At 34.0% G+C, this 17,582-nt stretch overlaps 2 protein-coding genes across 2 annotated transcripts in view; both read right to left on the bottom strand.

Annotated features, from left to right (window-relative positions):
• LOC127879036 (uncharacterized) overlaps window positions 1-17,582 on the bottom strand; it is a 465,202-nt gene that overhangs the window by 441,021 nt on the left and 6,599 nt on the right. The gene's annotated exons all lie outside the window — the stretch shown is intronic.
• On the bottom strand, window positions 8,042-9,420 carry LOC127877179 (uncharacterized). The gene is made up of 3 exons (XM_052422844.1): window positions 8,903-9,420; window positions 8,515-8,808; window positions 8,042-8,314 (listed from the first exon to the last, which is right to left on the bottom strand). Exons 1-3 carry the CDS (start codon window positions 9,418-9,420, stop codon window positions 8,212-8,214), a joined length of 915 nt encoding a protein of 304 aa, XP_052278804.1. The 3' UTR covers window positions 8,042-8,211.

Here is a 17,582-nt window from a genome sequence, read left to right as displayed (position 1 = left end):
GTCTAGAAAAAAATGCCTTGGCAAACAGCGTAGACCCAGATGAGACGCCGCATAATGCGTCGTCTCATCAGGGTCTACACTGTTTGCTTAAACAAAATTCTGTAAGAAATATTATAAAAATAGAAATAAATATACCAGACATCCCTAATTTTGGAAATAACTTGATCCAATTTAGAAGGATGAGAGAGTCCACGAGGCATAAATGGGTTAATAGTACTTAATACACATATATTGTTTTCTGTAGAATATCTTCATTTTCGCATATCACACATTCGCTCCAAATTCTTACCAAATTGACATTATCCCGGCACAATATTGACTTACAATAAACAAAAAACAACAGATACACATACATAATATAACTGATGTAGTGGTCAGATTCTTTGTAACTATAGTTATAATGTCGCGGCGAAAGTCTGCCACGGTGTTATGGTGCGCTGTTGACCGCGATATTCTAGACGATAGCGATTCCAGCAAAATGTATGTTCGTTTGTATAGTCCAGTCGTCAAACACACCAACTGATGACGGTTAATGTAAGTATTCCGGTCATTATTTCTAAGCTTTTGCTGCTTGTCCTTTAAAAAATATAAATGCTTTCTTATAGTCCACTAAATCATAACAGCACCATTAGATCGTATGTAAGTACTGATCAATACATGCTTAATACATTTATGAATACATTTACTTAAGCGATTTTTTTTATTTCGTATTAATAACAATAATTATATGACAAAGCCGCATGAATTGGGACTACTTATAAAACAGATGCGAACTAAAGGGGTGGGGTAATAGCAGTGTTCAAATTATCAGCCACACAAATAGTCAAAGATATTTTATTACAGCCAGTGAAAAGTAAATATATTAATCTAATGAAACCGATATTACTTATCTTATAAGCATGTAAACCAGATATATTCGCTTAAGATGACCACCATTCTACTACAACCCTCGTCAAATCGGTTGTCGTGATCACAGGTGGGTAGCGTGTGGCTATGATATTAATTAGTGAAAACATCATTTTGAATGATAAATAATCATATTATAACGAAAAATTAACTTTTCTGAAAAAAAATATTTCACTATCAAATATATATATAACAAGGTATGCAACTCAAAATCACCCCAAAACGGGGTGCATCGCTTTATACAGCCATATCTTCATCAATTGTGCAGCGATTTTCACGATCTCGGTCTTTTTCAACGCAGAAATGAATTTCCTTTCTGGAAATGTTTATGTCTTGCAATATTTTTACAAATGCTGGGTCAACTTTTAAGAAATAACACGATACACAACTCGCATGACCCAGTTGACAGTGATCATGCTGTCTTTTAGACTGAAATCTTCACGGAGTAAAGGGCAACTTCCCTACAAAGTTCATGCAGTTCGATACCATAATTCAATAAAACGTATGAAAAAACATTATTACCGTTCTTGTCGTTACATTCTGCATCAAGACTAACTGTCCAGCGCCGTTTGAAACCTTTGTTTACATACATTTCAACTAACTGACATTTTAAACATACGAGTGATTTCATTGGTCCAATGCGGAGGTGTGTCTTTACAACTGGAGATTTCATTCATAAAGACAGCATGATCACTGTCAACTGGGTCATGCGTGTTGTGTATCGTGTTATTTCTTAAAAGTTGACCCAGCATTTGTTAAAATATTGCAAGACATATACATTTCCAGAAAGGAAATTCATTTCTGCGTTGAATAAGACCGAGATCGTGAAAATCGCTGCACAATTGATGAAGATATGGCTGTACAAAGCGATGCACCCCGTTTTGGGGTGATTTTGAGTTGCATACCTTGTTATATATATATTTGATAGTGAAATATATTTTTCAGAAAAGTTAATTTTTCGTTATTATATGATTATTTATCATTCAAAATGATGTTTTCACTAATTAATATCATATCCACACGCTAACCACCTGTGGTCGCGATGTTATTGGCCGTCAAGTCTGTAAAATCAGGGTCAACGTGCAAATCAATTTATAATAATAAGATAATTTGTTTCCAGATTGTATACATCGCACTATATACCACGTTTAAAGTCGCATTTGTTCTCAGATTGAACTGTCAAATAATTAATTGAATTATTATTATATTAAGAAAAATTGTTATTCGTACAAATATTAAATGTTAAAGCATATTAATATGTCATGCAATAATAATGATGTTTCAATCTCAATCCCTATTGCAACTGAAAGATTAAACTTTTGCGAGGATAAAAATAATTCAGCAGCGTCTACCTTAAAATTTTCAAAAAAGGGACTTCATATCGTAAGTTTAAATATTCAACACTTTTTACCAAAACTTGATGAAGTTAAGTACGTTTTGTTGTCCGAAAAATGTAATGTGGATGTTATTGGTTTTTGCGAAACATTTTTAAACGAAAATTTGTCTGATGTAAATTTAAATATTCCGAATTTTACATACATTCGTAAAGACAGAAGTCAGAAAAAGGGTGGCGGAATCTTGCTTTATATAGGTTACCATGTACCATTGAAACATAGGCCAGACTTAGAGCCTGATGGGATTGAATCAGTTTGTATTGAAATTTGCTTTAAAAACACAAAATCTTTTCTGTTAAATTTTATCTATCGTCCACCTAATGAGACGCAAAAATGGATATAAAAATGTAATGCGTTACTTGTTAAGTTTGAGGGTTTAAACGTTGAGTATCACATATTAGGGGATTTCAATTTTAAATACTTTGCTGACAGCAAGTCCTATGAATGCAAAATGTGGTCAAAAACGGTATTAAAGCATGGCCTCTTGCAACTTATTAACACACCAACCAGAGTCACAGATAAATCGTCTTCAATAATTGATCATATATATACTAATCGAACTGACAGAGTAAGTACTGCTTATGTCCCACAAATATCTATAAGCGACCACTATCCGGTATGCATGACAAGGAAAATTAACTATAAAATCTCGAAACAAGGCACTCACTCGAATATAAGATATAGATCCTTTAAAAAGTTTTCAATATCTGATTTCCAATTTGATCTATCAATTTCGCAACTAAACTTAATTGAAACTGTTCACGATCCAAATATGTCCCTTCAATCTTTATATAGAATTTTAAATAACGTTTTAGAAAAACACGCCCCTTACAAGCAAAAGAGAATAAAAAGCACACATATGCCAAAATGGATAAACAAAGAAGTTATTAAAAGTATGTGCGATAGAGATCACTTCCACAAAATTAAAGACTGGGACAATTATAAACTGTTACGAAATAAAACTACGGCATTAATTCGCAAAAGCAAGAAAGAATACTACAACAATTCTGTTAAAAATGGTACTAGTACGACAAATATTTGGAAAAATTTGAAAATGATATCTAATAATGACAATAATCAAAACTGCGGAGTAAATTTGCCGAATAAAATTTTAGTGAACGGTGTGTATGTTGAGGACACAAGTAGGATCCTAATTGCCTTAAATGAGCATTTTACAAACATATCAAATATTGTTGATAAGCTTAAATTTCACGAAGAAAACTTTGCTTATTTGAAGTTATATCTCGACAAATCTTTAAAACAGCATGAATTTTCTATAAATTACATTACCTCTCTCGAAGTAAGTATAATAATTGGCAATTTAAATGTTAACAAGGCTACGGGACTCGACGGTATCAGTGCAAACATTATTAAATACTGTGGAAAGCATATTGTTTTACCAATTACCTCGATAATTAATAATTGTATTCGTACAGGAATTTTCCCCGATTTGTTAAAACAAGCGTATGTTCTACCAATATATTAAGACTCAGACAGAGAGGACTGTAATAAGTATCGTCCGATTTCAATTTTGCCAACTATATCCAAAATATTCGAAAGACATCTTTCAAACGAATTGAAAAAATTCTCTCGAATAACAAATGTGTTGAATAAACATCAGTCAGGCTTTAGAGAAAATCATTCTTGCCAAACAGCACTGATTCGACTTATTGATGAGTGGCTCAAAGATGTAGATAACGGTAATTGTATTTGTTCTGTTTTTATTGACATGAAAAAAGCTTTTGATTTAGTAGATCATGAAATTCTGTTATACAAACTAAAACTTCATCACTTTTCTGATGGTACCTTGTCCCTTTTTCATTCTTATCTTAGTCAAAGACAACAATGCGTTAAACTAGGAACTAGTTTTTCTACCCCTCTGACTATAAAGAGTGGTGTCCCTCAAGGTTCTATTTTGGGCCCTCTCTTGTTTCTAATTTATATAAATGATATTGGGTTATTACTAAACCAATCAGACATAGACTTGTATGCTGATGACTCGACACTACATGCTACAGGGGCCAATCCCTCAGAAATTCAAACTAACTTACAAAATGATATATATTCCATACAAAAATAGTGCACCCTCAATAACATGATGATAAACCCTAATAAATCAAAATGCATGCTTATTGGATCAAAACAAACAATTAAGGATATCAAATTGATCTAAAAATAGATAATAATGCTATTGAAAATGTCACTAGTCATAACATTTTAGGTCTTTATATTGACAAACATCTGCAATGGAAAGTACACATTGATAAAACATGCTCTAAAATAAGCAGTAAAATAACTCTACTAAAAAAGATATCAAATTATCTCACTTTTGATATGAAGAAATTATTTCATAATTCATACATACTAACATGTTTCGATTACTGTTGTACGATCTGGGGCAATGCTAATAAAACCAATTTAAAAAAAGTGAATATTTTACAAAAACGCACAGCGAAAGTCATTCTGCAAAAGCCAAATAGAACACCATCCAAAGAATTATTTTTACAGCTTAATTGGCTCTCGTTTAATAATAGATGTAAATACCACACGGCAATCTTGATATATAAATGTGTCAACAATCAGACTCCAGAATATTTAAATAATAGAATAACTTTTTCTCAAAATCAAAAATATAACTTAAGATCTGCCACCCATAGCGATATTGTTAATACCAAAGCAAATACAGGTTATAAGAAACGAGCTTTTTCATACCATAGCATGGATATTTAGAACAGTATACCGATTGGAATAAGAATGGCATGCTCTATCTCTGCTTTTAAAAGGCAATATAAAGCACATTTATTTTCTAATCAATAATATGTCATATGTTGTTGTTGTCTTTTTTTCTAATCAATGATATTTCATGTGTGTCTGTCTAAAAGGCAAAATGTGTGTTATGTATTGGTGTAAGAAAATATTGTTTAAATGTTTTACTTGTTATAGACCTATTTGTGTATGTTAGTGTAAGAAGGCCACATTGTAAAAAAGTATTGATTCATCTGCATAATATGTATAATGCGTCATTGTCTGTATGTGTAATCTTCTGTTAATAAAGCTTTTATTATGTGTAATCTTCTGTTAATAAAGCTTTTATTATTATTATAATCAATAATATTTTAATCTGTGTCTATCTATGTGTGTTATGTATAGGTGTAAGAAAATATTGTTTGAACGTTATACTTATTATAGACCTATTTGTGTATGATATTTTAAGAAGGCCACATTGTAAAAAAGTATTGATTCACCTTCTGTAAATAAAGCTTTTATTATTATTATTATTATTATTGTTAGTGAATTCCGTCAAATTTAATGGTAAAATCTAAAATATCATTGAAAATGGCACGCGCAGTTAATAAATTATCCACTCAACTTTCACCATAATGAGTAGCCTTTATCATTGTCTTTATGTTCCATTCACGATACTAATATTGATAGGCATTCATAGTATAAGAAGTCACGTGCGGGAGTTTGTGTTTCCCATAAAAAAAACTGTTTTCTGCGTTAACAAAATAATAAAAATGTGTACAAAATTAAAAAGCTAAAAAATGGTCTTAGGTATACACATATATAGCAGGAGCATTTTCAACGTATACATAGACATATACAATAAATAAAAATACATCAATTTCTATATTAAACAATAGCATTTTTAATTTAAGCCTACGATGCAATTGATATTATTTTGTTGGCAAATGTAACACCTGTTTAAATCGTTTTTTTAATTGAAATTGTAAGACCATTACTGGTGCGCTCTGCTAGAATGTATTTAATAAGTCTTTATGAATGAATAGGTGCTGTAACCTTTTAGATCTAATGTAGAGTCTTTATTTGTGAAAGTTTCCGATACACATATAATATCGTCTTTTGGTCAATCCGAAAAAAACTATGCACGACTCTGTTTGATGTATTTGGTCACGTTGAGGCAGTTACTTGTCTACTGAATTTCGTCACAATAAATATTAATGTCCGAATGCTTGTGTCTGGCGACATCGATGGTCTACGCTGGAGGTACGAACCCCTGTCCATGTTAAGTGGGTGTCTTAGTTGGGTATGCATATATATTACCAGGCAGCTGAGTAAGTCGTAGAATTCTTTAAAACGAAAATGCATGACTTACCTTTATTTGACCGGTTCCTTCGCTATTTGTGACACATTTGTGACATTTTGTTCTGTTGTTCTTTTTGCTAGCGTTTCGGTTTGAGCTCGATTGATCGATATAAGGCGATTCTTTAGACGGTTTACGTTTCCTTTTCATCAATTTGTATCCATTGTTTTTTAATTCTAACACACTTTATTCCTCATCACACGTTTTATTGCCACACTTTGCAATATTTCAGATGGATTTTTAATCGACCGCCATGTTCAGAAATGCGTAATCATCATACGAAAAATGTGTCCACATTAACGTTTTTGATAAGCAACGGATAACGTATTTATATTTAATGTCAAATGTACCAATTACAAATATTAAAAAACTATTAATTTGTAAAATTACTAATTGTTAAAAAACTTTTGTTAAATGCGGTTTGCACAATTATGTTATATACTTGGACTAGTATACTCAATTTAAGTCGTCTATCGGCTCATCAAATCGTGTCTGTCCGCAGTGTACTGGTCCAAATATATAACCGTGTTTAACGTCTCTGTATTGACTTTGATTTAGAAGATGAATACCATTTTATATTTATATGCCGTTGTTTCACTTCGTTCAGAAAAAATATATATTAGCTGTATATTGTATATCCACACGTATATAAATTCCCTCAGTTAATTGTTTCATGTGACACATCAATAAATTATCATGTATGTAAATTTGTCAAAACAGCTTTTGTCTTAAAGTTACTTCCCAAACTATGTTTGGACTTTTTAGGTACATATTGTTATGTCTATATTGATAAACATTTTGGAACAGAATAGTTTGCTCTCGGTATTTTCCGCTGGGATTTGTTTTTTTGTGTACATATAAGCAATCTATTAATGACCGCGAGTATGAGTGAACATGCTCGTATATAAATTCTCACCAGAAAACAGAATAAAATAGGAAATTATTAAAATGAAGAAACAAGTAAAACTGGTAACGCTGTTGTTTTGGTGCATTGTGTTCTATTTTGTCACGATGATAATCGTAGTCCGATAAGCTTGTTTGCTTCAAAAAAGTGAACCAAATGCTGCCTCACATATTTTATATGCAGTCTTTATCTAAATATATTCTAAGTTACGATAAAAATGACACTATTTAATGTTAACGTTACTGTTATAACGAAGAATAGTTTAGTCATTATGATGACTTTATAATTGTGCATGTTTGAGTGTTACCAATACCCTTCCCTTCGTTCTTTGTATTATTTTCACATATATGGTCAAGAATTACCGACATGTGTACTTTTTGTGACACAACTGTTTCAATGACACGCATAATCTGTAGGTTCGTGTCGGCTTTGAATAAAATGGCAGCCCTGCAAATTTAGATCTCTCGTGTTAATTGACGTTCTCTTGCGCATGATGCCGCTGCTATATACTTCTACTTCTAATTCGTTAATTAACGTCTTAGTTTAACCCTTATTAATTGCCCAACCCGAAATAAGAACAACAACAAACAAAAAGCGAGTTTTATCAATGTGTTTATAACATCAACAGCAACAGCAGCAGCTGCAACAACAATAACAACAACAACAACAACATCAACAAGAAAAAGAAGAAGAAGAAAAAGAAGAAGAAGAATGTTCATTATTTTTCTCCTTGTCATGATTTTTGTTTTGAGTTTATTTTGTTTATTATCACCATATACATGCTATCTTCACAACATCTACATATATATATAGCTACAATACATATCACATGTTTACGCCATAGCAAAAGGGAGCTTTACATCCATATTAACTTTATTATTATGTCCACAGCCCGCGAGTTACTACCGGAAGCATGAACAGCCGTAGGGTGAATTCTTGTGTTGGAATTCCCAACTCCGTGTTGTCGGCGTCGTATAATAAGGAAAACAAGCAGATTGAGAGCACCTATGATAAGAGACCATGGATTATGGAATTTTCAAAGGATTGGGTTTGAGATGTGAAAAAAACAAGACAATTAAAATTATTCTTTTGATGGCTGCATTGATTTGACATGGAAATGTAGTAGTACTTGTAAATGATGCTATTGTTTAATATCTTTTTACATTTTTGTACGTATAAAATTGCTTTCGTTTTTATTAAGTTACCTCCGGTGTTTGTAGATATGACAATAATTTGATGCATTGGGTGTGGAACCACTTTCACGAACAGACTCCAGATTTGGAACAGGCTCATTGGTCCCCATTGGATGAAGAAGGCCGCCACAAGCAACGACATTGCCTTGGCTGAACTGAAACTGGCCTTTTGTGTCGCAGACATGGTTCCAAGCGTTTTGCTGATAATTGCTGTCTGTTGACGTATTCTGAGCCATGTTAGTACGTAGAGCACAGTGTTCATTGCCAAGGTTACCACTACGGGAACAGTAGTGAACAAAATACGAGCTGCAAAGGAAAGTATATTTTAAGAGATAATACATAACAAAATTTATAAATCTCGACTTGTCAAACTTTGATGTATATCTGTGCCACTACTTACAATGATCCGGTTGGTCCGAACTTTCCAAGGCCACCAGCTATTGTTGCACCGACAAACGGAGCGCCAAATGTCCATAGCAGGATGCGACAGTCTTTAGTACCGAAATTAATATGTTTGTCCCACCTTACTAAGACAAAAGCAGTGATGGCTACGATGTTCACCATCAGAATCTGTGCTGTGATAAATTCCGCCAAAATGAATGCGTAGAATTCACAAAAACCTCTAGGGTACACGTGGCTTCTTGCAATAAGTATCTGCATGTGGTCCGTAATGTGGGCAATGTTGAAAAGCCCATCGCATATCGCGGAGTAGACCACAATTCTGTCTTTATTGGACCAGCGCGAGAAAAATGTCTTGTAACTCTTGCTCCGGAACGAAAACACGATTGCCAAAACAGCACACGTGAAGCTCGTGGCGATGCATATAATTGCGGGAATGTGGATCCCATAAAATGTACCATCGGATATGCCGTATAGTGCGAGGTCATAGCCGTCTCGTAGTGAGAAATTCGAATTCATCATTTCAATGATGTCATTCTTTTATTTATTTTTTTAAATGTGTATGATTTATGCAATCTCTTAACACTTTTATTATTTATACATTAACGTTATTTTTTCTTAAATATTTATCCATTATTATAATCTATATAACTTAAGTTTATAGTTGAAAAGCAAAACTTGCATTAAACGAATTAAATTTATTTTTAAGTGTTTAAAACCACCATATGGTATTGAAAGAATATTTATGCAATCTCATATAAAATCCAATTTCGTCTTAATCTTTAATACCTTGCAAAAAACCAATGTCTCTTCGGCATAGCTGTCATATAAATGAGTTCGATAACTTCAAACGTTGACATTATTGAAAATAAATATCATTGGTTTTATAGCGCAGGTTCTTGTACATGCACAATTTACAATTAATTCACATTACAAGCTGTTATTTAACCGCGCATTGTAAAGGCTTTTCAAGATTTGCTTTCCATTTAAAAAAGATTCAAGATCGATAGCCAAGAATTATGCAAATGAAAATAACATATCTCGCACTTAGGCTTCGTCATATATATAATATTAGTCGGTTCGTTACATGCAAATGATAACCCATTCGAAAATCGATGCCGATATATACGGGCATCATGCACCTAGCACTGATTTGTTTCATAAATGTTTGTTTTTTAACTACGCATGACGAATGTTCATTGTGCATTACTGTAACACTCGAAATAAAGAAAGACACAAACTACCTGTATAATACAGTATAAACAATTAGTGTGTTGAGTCATGAAAATAGGTCTGATGTTAAGGTCTAAATATGAGAATTGCTGTAAGAATTGCTGTAATAATTGCTCTAACGCGTGACATTATCTAGTGGCCATGTAGCTTCAATCTGCCGTTATATACATTAATTTATGTAACGGCAGCGTTTTATGTCGAGTTTCAATGTGTGATTAGTTAAATCCATCCCAACATTATTTGTGAAAGAATAGAATGCAATACGTCAGTGCATAAAAGATACATTTAACTGCAATCTTCGTCGTAATGAACCAATATCTTTAAAAATACTTTGCAAAAAACGTTTACGAAAGAACAGTTATGTACATGTCATAAACGAAAGATTAAACATTTTAGTCGGGAATATAATGTATATGATATTGTTATTATAAATTACACGGTTCAATTGTAAGCTTTGTTTTGTTGTGTTAAGGACACTGAGTAAGCGTCGTGTAAAAAATATTTAGTTTCTCATAAAATTCAAAATATGAGCTTGATGTTGATAAACAGGGGTCATAATGCAAATTGTTGACAACAAAAAGTGCCAATTCTCATTCTGTACCAAAACTACCTGAGTCTGTCGACCTCAATAATATAAGGTAGAACAAAAGTAAAATTCAGTTATACTAAATCGCCTAATTAAAACGTTTGTGTGTCTCTTCCGAGAGTAACGATGATTTATTGTCCAGGTCATTTGATATGAACTTATTAAAAAAAAAAATTATTCGTCGATTTTGTGTTCGTCTTTCAAGTTTATAGCATTCATTCTCAACCACATTTTCCAATACGCTAACAGTCATCTGCAATATTGATTGAAATGGATGATTGTACAACAGACGCGAAACCTGATTGGACGAGAAGAATAACAATAAATGCTTTATTATTTGTGGATACGAAACCTTGCAAGAACCCAGCATAGTAAGAGCCGATTGCATATGTACGCCACAATTTTTACCGAATAAACGATATTTGTCTTCAGAATTATCCCTCCACCCATCCCAAGCCGCCAGCCAAAGTCTCTCCTCAAAAGTATCGATCTCGAAAATGGTCTTAGATACAACATAGACCGCGAAATTCCGCGTACAACACAGACCGCGAAATTCCGCGTATCCGCGAATAGCTGGCACCTCTGGATCAAACCATATGACGTGTCGTATTATGACTGTTAGATGTGAATTGGGAAGAAACAATCCGTTTTAAGTATACTGTCTTTGCTATGGGCATTACTGAACTCGGGCAAACTACGTCGTTGTTTTTGCTCTTAATGCTATCACAGATCAAAATAATGTTATTTCCATATTTATAATCATAAAGTACTAAATGATGTGCTTTTGTACGCTTTCAAATTATAAATTTTATTTTATCGCGCTTGACGTTTCATGGTTAATATCCGTGCAAGTAATAACGAGCATGGTTGATGATACAATATCAAGGAGGCTCGTAATTCAAATAAGTATCCATAGATGATTTCTTTTTTACGATTAAAGAACAAAAATCATGTATCTTACATTATACATAATAATCAGACCATCAACACACTCGCAATGTCGTTTTTGCATAACTTTCTATTAAAAAGTGTTTAAAGGCGTTTATAACATTTGAATTTCTAAAACACTTGCATCACATGGTCAGACAGAGTTGCGTGCTGAAACTGAATGCAAACGGTAGCAAAATACACGTAGTGTACATGTGTCGATTTTGGTTAAATATACACGTAAACAAGAATGCACGTTTTATTTTGATGAGCGCAAAGCGATTATTGATCATTCTTCGAACACGTTCTGTTTTTATTATCTTAATAGGCCTCTATATGTTCAAATCCAGTCAGTTAAGAAATTCTTCTAAAATGAACCCATTTATGCCTAGCGTCCTGAAAAAAATGCCTTGGCAAATAGCGTAGACCCAGATGAGACGCCGAGTAATGCGGCGTCTCATCAGGGTCTACACTGTTTGCTTAAACGAAATTCTGTAAGAAATATTCTAAAAATAGAAATAAATATACCAGACATCCCTAATTTTGGAACTAACTTGATCCAATTAAGAAGGATGGGAGAGTCCACGAGGCATAAATGGGTTAACGTAACGTGATGTTTACGTTCTTAGTTAATACGTTCTGCGACCACTTACTGATCCAACGCACACTTTATAAAAGACATACATAAGTCTTTATTGACGATTTCAATCATTACATGGCCATACTTACATTATACATATTACAATTCAACAGCATGTCTTGGGTATCTTATGCGATACAATTGCGATTAATTATGGTGGAAAGTGATTTATTGAGTGTGTGTTTTTATATTTCATTTTTACGTATAACTTAAATAAAAAGAAAAATATCAGTATAAATTTAAGATTAACCATGTGTTATATATTTATACTCATCATTCAAGTAGTGTTCAAATCCTTATTAATATTACATATTAGTTATCAAGGAAAAATATATCAAATGTTTAAAATTATATCCGATGTTACTGATTATTTTAAATATTTCTGTTTGGTTGAATATATTTTCTTAGACAACCTAATCAGTTTTGACTTGATAGTGATGGTATTAAGCTGAAATAATTAATATACACTCTTAATTGGACACTTGTTGCTAAATGATGTTTCATCAAGAACATTTTATTAACACAGGATGCCGTCAATATGAAATGCTGTTATATAATTCTCGCATTTAAGCGTCTAAAGTAAGTATGCTTGCAATACCAAGATATATAACTAAATCGTATTATTCTGTAAGACATTGAAATGTGAAATTTCACAGATTTTGTTTATATTTTTGTAAGGATAACGTAATGAAAACGTACGACCGTGATGGATGAAAAAAAAATTAATAATGTGGAAATCGAAACATTATCACTTCTCGTTATCCTATTAATAAAGCATTTCCATTATCAAAAGACATAACCGTCTTGTATTTTGTCACATGATATAAAATTGTTATGCAATATCTTGCCTGTATGCTTTTCTTTAAAGTCGAAATTTTAACCTTTTTGTAAATTAATATTATATATTATAAACGCAATTTACCGGCCGAATGTGAACACAAACAGTAATATAAGACAAGGGAGTAAAACTGGTAACAGAAGCGATAGAATGCTTTGATTTTTACATGGTGAGTGTTTTAGTTGACTTGATAAACAGTCCAAAACGTAAATCTAAATTATTTTTATTTATTATGCATGTTATTTAGATATGATGATTGAGATATTTTGTGTGGAATAATGGTTGAAATGAAACAAAACAATTTTAGATTTTCGTATGTTTATCATATGAATATTTGAATATTTAGAAAAAATAAGTGTTAGAAAAATAAAAATAAATAACTTGATCACTAAAATAGTATTTGAATTAATATAAAATCTGGCAAAAATAAAATATCTCAAACATTTAAACAGTAAGTATTTTTGTAAAAAATGTAGTCAAATGTGTTCCAGTATAGTGTAATTCAATATAATACAAATGTATGTAAATCGAAATAACATTACGTATGTGTCTAACTTAAAATGCTCAGTGATAAATCAACAGTTTATTATTGGTTGTATTTATTCCAATATCATCCTTATTCTGTGACATTCAAATCTGCATTAAACCTGTTCTTTTATTGTTGCTTATAGACAAGTTTATGGTAAACTAATAAGAGAACAACTAATGACTACAAAATATGAACAACTTTCGCAATATGGCTGTTCACGCTGATAATGCGGATACTTTGATAACATATGGCACTTCTCTAACAGAGCAAAACAAAAGCCACGCGCGAGCGGTAAGTTCCTCAGTGTGTTTTTAAGTTGTATCCTAAAGATTCGTTTCTGGCCTGGGGCGTAGCCCCAAGGCCACAGTAATGATACAAATTTCTGAGCGAGTCATAATTGGCTGACTGCCAAAAACCAAATTCCGAAAACTCCGATTTACCCTTTAATTCATGCGCAATAAAAGAAGTTCTTCGCAGATCTCAATAATCCGCCTTGTAAATACAGAACATCACTATATAACAAGACCGTGTCATAAAAGTTGTAAACAAATTTTATTGAAGCAAAATTGCTAAGCATTGGCTACGACATAGTTTTTATTGTTTGCATATTCATGCGAGAATAAGTTCCTCACTAGACGGTCTATTAATTTTTTTGAAGACATTATATTTGGTATTTATAAAAATATTTTAAGATATTGTTATTTTATTTTTCGTTAACGAGGCATTCAAGAAAAAAGAAAATGAATAAAACAACAACAAATATTTATGATAGTTCTCGGAAATATACGAAATTACCGGATATGATATTTCACTGCGCAGATCGAGCGCGCAAATCGAGCGCGGAAGGTTCTACGTGAGACAACGTTCGCAATCTGTACACCGTTCTTTATCAGGGTAAAGGCCCAGTCTCACTTTGACGCCGGCGGAGCCCTGATGCGTGATCCGGGATCAACCGGGATGAACCGGGGAAAACCGGGGCTCCACCGGGAAAGAATTGAAATGTTTAATACCTCCGAGATGAACCGGGAGTCACCGGGAAGGACCGGCAACGACCGGCGCGACACCGGGAACAACCGGGACGGCACCGGGAACAACCGGGACGGCACCGTAGTTCCATAAAGACCCCGGCAGAGCTACGGCAACGCCCCGTTGATTGCCGTTTGAGTCCCGGTATAGCTACGGTACATAAGTAAACCGGCGCTCTGCCGGGACGCCACCGGAGTTCACTGGGGCTCCGCCGAGGCATTACCGGCGACGACCGGGGTGAAACCGGGGCGTTGCCGTAGCTCTGCCGGGGTCTGATGCCGGTATAGCCCCGGTGAGTGCCGGCGGTGTTACGGTATGCCGGGGCTCTGTCGGGACGCTGCCGGCTTTTACCGATGCTCAACCGGGGCACTACCGGCGACAACCGGGGCTATGCCGATACGCTGTCGGCTTTCACCGGGGCTCAACCGGGGCACCACCGGCGACAACCGGGGCTCTTCCGGGGCTTCACCGGGATAAACCGTAGCCAGTACGGGTTGACCGGGACTTTGCCGGGCTGTTGACCGGCTTCAACCGGGGCGGCACCGGGAAATAGTGTGAATGCGTAAAAAAATTCTACGAATCAGCCCGGTCCTCGCCGGTCAACCGGCGTTAGCAAACCGGGATGGACAGGGGCTCTACCGGCAATAGAGAGACTTGGGCTTAAGTGGATTTTCTTTTGTATACTCTTTACAAAGGAAGTATGAGTGTTTTCCTGATTTGTTAATTATGAAATAGAAAGCTATTTTAGGCTAATTAAAGTGATTTATTTAACGCCAACAATAACATTTTTTGCGGCCATGTTGTTGTTGTTGAATATTTTCACCGCCTATGTAGACGAACCTCTACCAGATCTGTAGAGTTGCACAAAAGGATATCGTTCCCACAACCAGTATCGTGTTGTTGTCCTACGTCTATGTACACTGTAGTATATACACAAATATTGTCTTTTCTTACTGTCTCTGAGCTTCTGTACTCAACCGCTAGGGTCAATCCGTATAAATTCGGACAAAGGGAGAAATTCGGACAAAACATCCTAAATGCATTTTACGTCACACTAAATTTAGCCCCAGGCCTTCAGCGCCTACAGCGCTTTGATTTAGACAAGGCACATGGTCGAGTTGATAAATGGTGTATCCTTTTCTATTGTGAAGAAAAAAAATCACGGATGAATGGTAGATTTTGCCCAAAAAATAGCAAATTCGGTCGGAAAACAGCATGAACTGGATGAACAGTAAACATTTCAACAAAATAAAACTACTTAGAATTATTGAAAAAAAAAATTTGATATTCCACTGTGCTTCAAATAGTGAAATTTTGAAAGTATTCAAAGAAATATAACCGAAGATAGAGCATGTTTAAAAAGGTGAAGTTGCAGACACTTCGATTCCCGATAAGGGACTCTTCGGATAACAGAGACTTTCAACAAATTGGGCACTCTGATAACAGAGTTTTATCTTCTACCAGAAATAGATTTATGTATATTATGGCTATTCTTTTCCAACATTTTGAAGTACGAATCAATTTGAATAGTAAAGCGCGACACATTGTGTATCTATGTACACCTTAATTATAAACATACGTCAAATATAACCAATGGCGATGTTCGTTTTCAAAAATCACATTACTATTAATGTATACTGTTAATATTATAGTTGCAATTTTAAGGAAGATTAAAATGCTTATTAGTGTTGAAATATAATTTATATATTTATTTCTATATGTAGAATATTTCTTACAGAAATTACTTTAAGCAAACAGCGCAGACCCTGATGAGACGCCGCATCATGTGGCGTCTCATCTGGGTCTACGCTGTTTTCCAAAGCCTTTTTCCTGGACGCTAGGCATAAATGGGTTAAACACGATGGTGTTTAATTGTACTTATAGCAAGGCTCTAAATTACGGGAGGGAAAGTAAAGAGGCAAATACACCTTTTTTCATCATAAAATCATATGTGCTGATTAGAAACGCATCATCAAGATGATACTAATGCGTAGCCACAACATTAATAAGATAATGGATGACCGTCGTTATATTGAGCTCTGATTATAGGGAACATTTAATTTACGCGATGATAACGTTAATTCGAAGTGAGATTTGCCTGACCATAAATTGCTTAAAAGCATTTCGTACCTGACCCTTAATCACTTTATTGGTTAAAAGCATTTCGGACCTGCATCGCTGCTGATATTTTTCTCTGAGTAGCAGTTAAAGCAGAGTGATCCTTCGTGAAATGCTATCTAATATATAAGTAAATGATTTTAGTTCTTCATTAGGATATAATTATACATGTTTTAGATCAACCGTTTCGCTACAAAAAACGTTAGTTAAAATTGCTTAAGCTCGTGTACTATGCTAAGATCCGGCTTTTGGCTGACTCGAAAACTGGATAATATATTGTCATATAGACTGTACTCATCACACATATCGAATTACCGGTAGTTTCACATTTATCTTTCATATTTATACAAATCATAATCATATTTCAAAGGGATAAGAAAATGTTTTGGTAATTCGTTTTTAATTTACGTTAGTACATACTTTTTATGTATTGCCTGCTTGCTGTAACGGTATTCCACAGTGAATTCTGCATTTCTGATCCACTAAAAAGAGTGTGTTAAATGTGGTAAAAAGTGTCGAGTTATCTGGAATAGAAGTGTCATTGAGATGATCGGTCAAAGAAGTGTCCATGAAAATTTGGCACCCGACATTTTAAACATTTGAGTTTTCTTAAATACGTTCGTAAACTAAAAGATAACATGGTGTAACATTAATGGACATTTTGATCTTTTATTTTGGGTAGTAAGCACGTTGTTGATTTATTTTCAAGTATTTGTATTTTGTTGAAATATGTACCAATCATCCAATGCATGCCTATTGTGGATGGAATTTTATCCTTTTTTTT

The sequence above is a fragment of the Dreissena polymorpha genome, chromosome 4, assembly GCF_020536995.1.
Source record: "Dreissena polymorpha isolate Duluth1 chromosome 4, UMN_Dpol_1.0, whole genome shotgun sequence".
NCBI classification, from domain to species: Eukaryota; Metazoa; Mollusca; class Bivalvia; order Myida; family Dreissenidae; genus Dreissena; species Dreissena polymorpha.
The sequence above is the reverse complement of the archived record's forward strand: the minus strand, read 5'-3'. Positions and strand labels throughout refer to the sequence as shown.

Bases quoted from the DNA above. Each gene is read 5' to 3' on its own strand.
- LOC127877179 (XM_052422844.1), bottom strand. From the start codon at position 9,420: ATGAATTCGAATTTCTCACTACGAGACGGCTATGACCTCGCACTATAC. The intron at 8,809-8,902 runs GTAAGTAGTGGC...TTTCCTTTGCAG, and splicing joins TTCGGACCAACCGGATCATT to CTCGTATTTTGTTCACTACT. The intron at 8,315-8,514 runs GTAACTTAATAA...CTCTTATCATAG, and splicing joins CATATCTACAAACACCGGAG to GTGCTCTCAATCTGCTTGTT.